Genomic DNA, 8959 nt, shown 5'->3' on the forward strand with positions numbered 1-8959 from the left:
TTTGTAGAATGAAAATTATTAACCATTGACATAGGAGATAATTGTTGTTTGATTGTCTAACCAACACTAAACAAAATAAGATTAACCAAGTTCATCTCGCAGGGTTGATATGATTTTTGTTACTCGGGCCGAATGGATTTATTATAGTCAAGACAAAAGCGAGGCCCATTAACGCGATTCCGACCCAACATCAACTAACAAAACGAAGCCCTGAGACTTGGAACACCTTCAACGCAAAGATATAAATGAGTTCTTAAGAATTAAAATTAAATAAAAATTAATAAATCATGAGAGAGAAACAGCCTACAGGTTCCTATTTAGTAAGTTTTAGAACCGGTTCCACATATTTAGAGACAGTTGTCACTTTTGCAATGTTTCAGAACACTAAAATAATTAAATATTAATATATATTTTTTTTTAGAAACCTTCAAAGGGTTTCAGCGTTAAAGATGCCCTAAGAACTTCCGAGTCAACCAAATCCGATAGGGTTATAGAATGAAAATGGGAAAGAAAAGGTTCTCTTACACAACGAATGTCACATGAAACATCGAATCTAACAGAACAAAGTGAAAGAAAGCGACATTGTTTCGAAATCCGAACTAGAACAAGGTGGAGAGATACATCACCCGTCATCCTCAAAGACGACTAATGACAGCTTCCACTTCCTCTGGACTGTAGAGATGGTACGCTGGTGCTACCTTGGCGATGTCCACATTATTCGGAGTCACCTGCGCAGACAAGCCCAATTAGATTGGATTCAAAACTAGGTTTTGGATTTAAAAGTTTGTACCTTCTCTTCCATGACTTGCTTCAGGATAGACACAGCGATCGTCTCAGCTTCACTGAGTGACAGATCCTGTTAAGGAAACTAAAGGTTATAACAGTAACTGATGCAATCATACTGAGGTATTATTGTATAAAAGCTAAACTTACTTTGTTGAATTGCTCTTGAAGAGAACTATCAGCTCCTTCTGACCCTGAACCAATGGCCTTTGCGTTGCACTGCCAGAATGTTCCAGACGGGTCCGTGTAGTACCTGTAACAAGACCGAACCGTTTAACAATTTGATCAACAAGCAACTTTCCCACAAGTGAATCATTTCTGTAGAAGAAAGGTTTTAGTGAATAAAAATACTTACAAGCTCGGACCGTTTTCATCATGGCCAGCAATGAGAAGAGATACTCCAAATGGCCGGGACTGTAATAAATGTAATCAGTGATTTGAATCATAAAGAGGAGATGTGACAGCAACTCAAGATTCCAATTTGAGTATCAGGTAATATTACCATTGATTCTTCATCTCCTTCACCAAACCGTAAAGCCAGATCACACAGCGCCTGTGTTGTGGACTCCACGGTCATTGGCTCACCATACGAGAATCTGTGGTTCTGTACAACAGCAACCAAGTAGTCAATAACATAAAAGGTCTTTTAACGCTAAGAAAACAAGAAAGAGAAACCTCACTTGAGTCTCAACTCTTGCATGCTCAACAAGTGTACGAGCATCAGCAATTAAACCGCTCATGGCGCAACCAATATGGTCATCAATTTCCATAATCTTCTCCACACTGCTCGGCTCCTGAAAAATAAAATGTAGTATTTTAACATATACTGAGATATCACTATACGTAACATATACTTCATCCTATCTTCAAAATAAAAAGTGATATTTAACATGATTCATTACAAATTTATAAGTAGTAATTTAACATAGACTGAGATAGCATATATCACATATGTAACATAGAATGCTTATATTTTCATCCTAGCTCCAGAGACTAGGTATAATGCAGCATCAGAAACTTAATTTGTTGAATCAGAGAAAATTTTGAAAAACAGAATATTCAGTGAAAGCTAACAAACCAGTAAAGGAGAGGTGATACGCTTCTCCACAGCAAGCACAACTCCTTCTCTTGTCTTCACTCCAATTGCAGTGGAACCAAGCTGCAATCATTCCACACTCATCAGAGACTCACTGAAGAGATTCCATACACAAGCTAATGTGACCCAACTTATGCAATAGTCTAAGCAATGAAATAAAACCCCTAAATCATTATTCAACTTTTCTAAAAGCTGCTGCTATTATCTATTCTCAATAGCTCCAGTGGCTACAACTCTAAGAACTAATAAGCGTTTAAACAAGTAGATACGAACCCAAGTTGCATAATCCAATCAAAGAAAAACCCCAACTTTTCTCACAGAGAAGTTAACAAAAGAGTTACCTTGATAGCTTCAATGGCATACTCAACTTGGAAGAGCCTGCCTTCAGGAGAGAAAGTGTTGACTCCTCTGTCATACTCGGTCCTTCGCAACAACAAAATCGGTAACTACGATAAGCAAAAACCCACGATCGAAACACGAAAAGGACGAACATTTAAGTGAACCCAAAAGCATAAGATTGTAGATTTATAGACAAACCTTGTGAGAAACATCTTCTTCCTCGACTTCGACCTTGTTAGAGTCTGCACAACAGAATCAAAACCCTAGAACGATTAACAGATCTGGGTGAAACCCAGAAACTCAGGAGTATCACAATCAAAACCCTTGCTGAGATTAGAGAATCATACCAGGTGATTGATGATCGGCGAATTGGAAGAAACTGGGATTGGCTTTTACAAAAGTTTTTGTAAAGGTTCGCTTCTTGATCAACAAGTTAGATGGATCCGAAACGCTTCGTTTTATTACGGGCTTTAAAAGGCCTAACTATCTTAATAATGGGCCATAAGTAGGCCTTATCTTTTGGTTTGTTCTTAACTTGGATCGGGACTTGTACCTGTAAAAATTGTGAATTGATATTTCACAAACATGGGACTGGAATTTTACATGTCCTTTTCATCTCATATGGCAGAATTCAAGTGTTACAACAAGAGAGAAGACAGAATAGACTGTCAAAATAATTTTTTGTCTATAAGAATAATAAAGTGTATCGTCTATGAATATTGATGTACAGCCTCAAGCAAGCACCACATTGTTGGTTTAAATTTAACTTATAATATATTTTTACAAATATTTCTCAAAAGTAGTTTTTTAATTTATTTATTGATCATTTTAGTGATAACAAATCACAAACTAAGCCTTTTACAAAAACCACAAACTTTTTAAAAAATTATTGAATTATTGTTGGTTCAAGGTTTCTGAAAATTTATTAATTATATAAAATAATATTATTTATAATTATTAAATAATATCTAGGTTTTCTTATATGTATGAAAAGCTAAAAACATTATTATTAATTAAAAACATGAAGTAAATGTTTTACATATAAAGCCGAACAGAAAAGAACAAAAGAAACGAAGGAGTGTTGTCTTGTAAAATTATGGGGAGAAAGAAAAGCTGTGACTTGTTGTGAGGACTGTTTCTACTCCTTTCAGACGCAAAAGTTTTGTCTTTAATCATTCTCTTACTTCTCTGGATTTGAAACTTTTGCATGACAACAACAATTCGAGTTTAGTTAAGCAAGAAAACAACAAGAACAAAACTCTACTATACTGAAAAAAATAATCAAAGCTTCCACTAGTTCGTGTTATCCTTTTCAAAATCTTTAGAATCTTAATGTATATTATCCAGTCTTAAGTTCACAATTTTTAAGACTGTTCAGTATGTAATCAGAAAAGACTATATATATTTCCTTCTTTGAACTTCATTAATAAAGCAGTAAAATAACATAAAAATATTGATTAATCCAAACACATAAAGCAGTTAGTGACAAGAACCACTATTATTACAGGGAAGACAACCACACGAGCTACGGCCGGCAACCAAATAGCCACGGCGGTTACTCAACTTCCTCGCCGTCTCAGCGGCTCTCTTCAACTGCTCAGCATGTTGTTGCCTCGCCGTAGCTCTCCACTCTTCTGCTCTCCGGTGCACCGTATCCATTCTCTTCATCATTTTCTCCTCAAAATTTGATCTCATCTTTTGTATTTTCACCTAGAAAAACAATAAAAATTCATCTCTCAACCATAAACCCTACACTTGCATGATTAAATAGCTACACAATAAAATGATTAATAGCTTAATCTAAGTCTACACTCTACAACTTCACAAGAGAGGACTTTTTTTTTTCTTTTTTTTTTTTTGAAACACTCACAAGAGAGGACATTACTTAAAAAAATAAACAATCACTGTCACATGGGACTTGCACAAACTACAAGTACAACTACAAAGATATCATCATCACTTTAGAAACTCGAAAGACTTTTTGCTTCGTTACGTAACAAAGACTAGTCAATTTTGGTGCGTGGCTCCACAAATATGTTACTAGAGCGTAACAACATACGTATTTTATATGGTTCTCTCTACAGAATATACGTATTAGCATGCACATACATACCTCGAGTTTCCTGGACTGAGCTTCGGCTTTAGCATCTTGGAGATTCACCCATGCTTTGATCTTGGCTTCTTCTCTTTGATATCTACAAAAAAAAATTAATCGATTTTTATTTTATATTAAATCTATTTTATAATAAATTTATTTTATTTCAAGATTTGTGTTTATTACCTTTGACAAAACTTGATCTTGTCGTCTTCATCATCCCATACAGCTACTGAAACACTTCTCCGTAACTCGCTTTCCATGTCGGAATGTCTTAAGCTCTTGGATATCTCTTCTTCCTCCTCTTCCCTCGAGTTCCAGTGACTCGTCACTGAGTTATAATACTGAGTCGCTGCTGACCCGCTGAGTCGTAACTTGTTGGCGAACTCGGAGATGTCTATAACGTTTTTGGTTTCTGTCAACGGACCGGACATGTTCGAAGGCGTGTTGTGTCTCGCTGGAGACGTGCTTTCGAAGGGCGTGTGACATCTTGAAGTCGTTACGCTTCCGACCGGTGTCATCTCTGTTCCCATGTCTCTGTGTTGGACTTGAGCTTCTTCTTCTTCCTCGAGATCTCTGAATATAAACCCTTCCGTTGATAGCACTTCGTTTGCTAACTTATCTAACAGAACCACAGATTTGAACTATAAAGATCAAAACTTTTCAAGAATCTATCTAAAGGGCTTCTTGTTCTTCTTCTTACCTTTAAGGATGTGATGGCTCTTGAGTGAATGTGCAGGAGATTCATGACTGGAGGTGACCCATTTCTCGGCATCATCCCATTTAGAAGGGAAGTTTCTTCTTCTACCAGAGAGGCTGCTACTGAAGCTGAAAACTCCTCTGCCTGGAGTGCAAGGAGACTCCATTAACATCACTTTTCTCTGTCCACTGCTTCTTCCTTCTCCAATGCTCTTTTGTGTTGAGAAACTCTGTCTTCTTTCGTTTACCATCTCACTGCTGCTGCTGTTACTGCTTTGGTTTGATGAAATTGGCAGTGATTTGATGAAATCTTCTGCAAATGGGTTTGTGCTCATTCTTGGCTCAACATCTAAAGTTCTCTCCTACAAAACCGAAAAATGAAGAGACATTCAACAACACTAGAAAGAAGAGAAGCATTAAAGAAAGGAAAAATAGATTGTTTCTTTTTACCATATTAGGAGGAAATAGAGACTGTGTTTGAAGATGGAGCTTGGTGATGCTGTTTCTTGTGATGTCCATGGAGTTTTCTTTGTTTTTGTTTCTTCTATTGTGTGTGTTTATTTTTGGTTAGTAGCTGTCTGCATCTAATGTGGTTGTTTATATTGTTTGGGAAGAGTTATAGAAAGAGAAATTGTAGGGAAATGGCATTAGCTTTTTAGATGTCTATAGAAGGAAAAAGCCTTGACCAGTTTTTCTGAGTGGACCATTGTCTAAAGGGTACCAGTTTCATGTAATACAGTTACACATTTACATTTACATTTACATTTACATTTTTCTTTCTTTCTTATGTTATAGAATTAGAGTAGTGCATAGAGTGGTCATGGACTCTCGGGAGAAGTACAATTGCATGAAAAGATGTGGCTCCTCTACCTCTATATTCGTATAATGTAATGATTATTATCATCAAAATTATTTTATTAAGGCCCAGTGGGCTATTAACAAGTATAAAGCCCCATAAAAACTGATCATAGAACCTGTTAAACTAGGGATATGATACCAATGGTTTAAAATGGCAACAAGAAGCAATATCTTGCTTTTGAGAACGTTTATTATGCGACAGCTATGTTTTTTTGTTAACTTTTATATGAAAAAATCTAAATTTAAATGCTAATTATTTGCAATGATGGGGGGAGAAAAAAATTGAAAATATTAATAATCTATTCTATTAAAATAGCAGTGTGACCCATTGATAAAAGTATGGTCCAACTATTATTTCTTTTATCTTTATCATTATTTAGAATATTATTTTATTATGCTTTATGCCATTAGACCTATATTTAAATTACCAATTGAAAAGATCTAAAAAGATGTAAAACAAAAAATATAAAGGCGGGTCAGAATCTAGTTAGCAATTAATCTGATAGTCATAACCGTTTATGTGCAGTATCATTCCAAGAAACCGTCAGCATTCACCCGCAAGGAAAATGCAAAATCAGCCCAAAACCAAAGACCAACAACGAATAATTGTACAAAAGACTAATATTTTGAAACTATTTTATTATTGTGTTGTATATGCATTTATATATTATTCGAATCTAACACTATCCACGTGATAATGACTTATCTACACGTATATGCATAATATTTTAATTAGTTAAAGTCGTTACATAATACTTTTATCATATTTTTGGTCGTATCTCACATTGAACATGTGGATGAAACCTTCGAATATATCCCTTTTTTATCATAACCAGAGACTCATATCCTTCGTATATGATTCAGTAGACAATATATATGCGAAGAGGACACATACTATCAATATAGAAGTTTTCCAACACATACAAATACTTTAGCAACGACAGTATCTAAGTTTGTCCAGCTGAGAAACATGGTGCAGATTCATCCTGTCCAAGCAGTACCGGTAGACTCCGGCATCGGAGAAGTCAAGAGCTCGCCGTACGTGACGACGGAGCATGAGAGTTTCACGATTTGGATGAGATCACTGTTGTACCATAGCAAAGGCTGCACAGTTTATGATTCCAAAGGAAACTTAATCTATCGAGTGGATAACTATGATTCCAAGAGTTGCGGTGAAGTTTACCTTATGGACTTATACGGAGAAGTCTTGTTTGAATTTCAATAAAAGTTTGGATTATTCAAATCTTGCGAAGGATGCAACTCAACCGGGACAAGATTTCGACTAAGAAAGAACTTCAAGATTTCGTCAAGAGGTTCATCTTCGTCTTACAAAGTTGTAATGGAACCCAATAAAGATGATCGACAATCTTGTTATAAGATTTTGAATCATGCGTCGGTTTTCACAATCGAAGATGGACCAGGAAGATTATTGGCAGAAGTTAAAAAGAAAAGATCGAACGTTAATGGTTTAGATTTTGGAGAAGATATATTGACAATGGTGGTGGAGCCGCAAGTAGACCATTCTTTCATCATGGGTATTGTTATAGCTTATGGTCTTCTCAAATCTAAATTGTGATTTGATTATTTTTGGCTGTGGTTGAGTTATTTTTGTAGAATTAATGATGTAATTGAAAATACACAACTATTTTGGGAGCCAGGTGATGCTATTTTGATTAGTTAAAAGAGCTTAAACTAGGTATATTTTTTTAACTTTGTTTGGATCTAACTTGAACTGAAAAATCTGAAACCCTAAACATATATGAACGGATCATATATATAGGACAATATTCGGAGTATCGTGTATCATCTAAATCTCATAAAATCAAAATAAATATCCAAAAATCTGAAAATCGGAGAAACAATAAAGAACCTAAAACTTAAAACACAAAAAAACTTTGAAATTTTGAAAAACTTGATCCCAAGATTTGCGATGAAGACATATCAAGAAACAATGGTTTAGATTTTAGAGATGTATTGACAATGGTAGAAACAAGTAGATCATTCTTTCATCATGTGTATTGTATAGACTTGATTATAGCTTACCAGCAATGCATAAACTAAAATTTATACATTTAAATTTTTACATATTAAAATAAACATAATCATTAATAGAACATAATATAAATAAAATTTATTTTCTAATTTGAATTTAACAAAACCTAAAAAAATAAAAATTGATAAGTCAAATATAAATATAACTTATAAATTTAGTTTATGTATTTATACTGAAAAGATAAATTATTATAAAATTTTACTTTAGAAAATGATATCCCCTATATATTATTTGAGAAGCATTGCAACATTTTTTTGTAGCCACGTGTCAATCACTATAATGATTCTTAGAATCCTTAGAGAAATAGGTCTAAATATATAATAAGCTTTTTATTAAACCACAAATACATTATTAATGTGCTTCATTATTTCCTTAAACAAGATTACGGAATTGCCTAATGTGGATAAAGTATATATGACAATTAATGATTTTGAATAATAAAAATTTGATAAAAATAAGTGTGTATTATAATTATATTTGTTTAATTTTAAGCTATTAAAATAAATTAAATAATCATAGTAACCATATAATAAAAATTAAAAAAATTATTTATATATTATATTTTGAATTTTTAAAAACGAGTATAAATTACTAAAACTGTTAAAAATTTCACATTCAAATTTTGTGATCTACGATTTAAAACTTTTGTTATGACATGATACAAATAATTAAAAAATATATAAGTTGAAAGTCTCATTTAATAAGTATCAAAAATAAAAGATATATAAATCTATGTATCATTTTTAATTAAACTATATGCCATATAAAAATACATAAATATCTTAATTTTTAAATTTACTTTGAACATTTTTTGATAAAAATTTTGAAAAAATATTGACGACTTAATTTTTTAAAATGTTATAAATTACGTAAACCATTAATCCCACAGTGAAAATTTTGTTATCACTAATTTAGACGTTTTAGTATAACATATACAAATGATAAAAAAAAAATATGAGCACAAAGCATCATCTAATAAATATTAATATTAAAATATACCATATATATATGTTACTATCATTTAAATTTAATTATA

At 33.2% G+C, this 8959-nt stretch overlaps 2 protein-coding genes and 1 pseudogene across 2 annotated transcripts; 1 reads left to right on the forward strand and 2 right to left on the reverse strand.

The window, feature by feature from the left end:
- Positions 1-435: 435 nt before the first annotated feature.
- LOC106300475 (proteasome subunit alpha type-5-A-like) lies at positions 436-2645 on the reverse strand. Its single transcript, XM_013736628.1, has 10 exons — positions 2566-2645; positions 2417-2460; positions 2221-2302; positions 1862-1942; positions 1464-1577; positions 1286-1387; positions 1139-1197; positions 934-1036; positions 791-856; positions 436-728 (listed from the first exon to the last, which is right to left on the reverse strand). Exons 2-10 carry the CDS (start codon positions 2428-2430, stop codon positions 636-638), a joined length of 714 nt encoding a protein of 237 aa, XP_013592082.1. The 5' UTR covers positions 2431-2460; positions 2566-2645; the 3' UTR covers positions 436-635.
- A 1018-nt stretch (positions 2646-3663) lies between these two features.
- Positions 3664-5669, reverse strand: LOC106300473. The gene is made up of 5 exons (XM_013736626.1): positions 5463-5669; positions 5017-5374; positions 4500-4935; positions 4332-4413; positions 3664-3928 (listed from the first exon to the last, which is right to left on the reverse strand). Exons 1-5 carry the CDS (start codon positions 5529-5531, stop codon positions 3698-3700), a joined length of 1176 nt encoding a protein of 391 aa, XP_013592080.1. The 5' UTR covers positions 5532-5669; the 3' UTR covers positions 3664-3697.
- A 1023-nt stretch (positions 5670-6692) lies between these two features.
- On the forward strand, positions 6693-7539 carry LOC106300477 (annotated as a pseudogene).
- The last annotated feature ends 1420 nt before the right edge of the window (positions 7540-8959 follow it).

Source organism: Brassica oleracea, chromosome C6 (genome assembly GCF_000695525.1).
Source record: "Brassica oleracea var. oleracea cultivar TO1000 chromosome C6, BOL, whole genome shotgun sequence".
NCBI lineage: Eukaryota > Viridiplantae > Streptophyta > Magnoliopsida > Brassicales > Brassicaceae > Brassica > Brassica oleracea.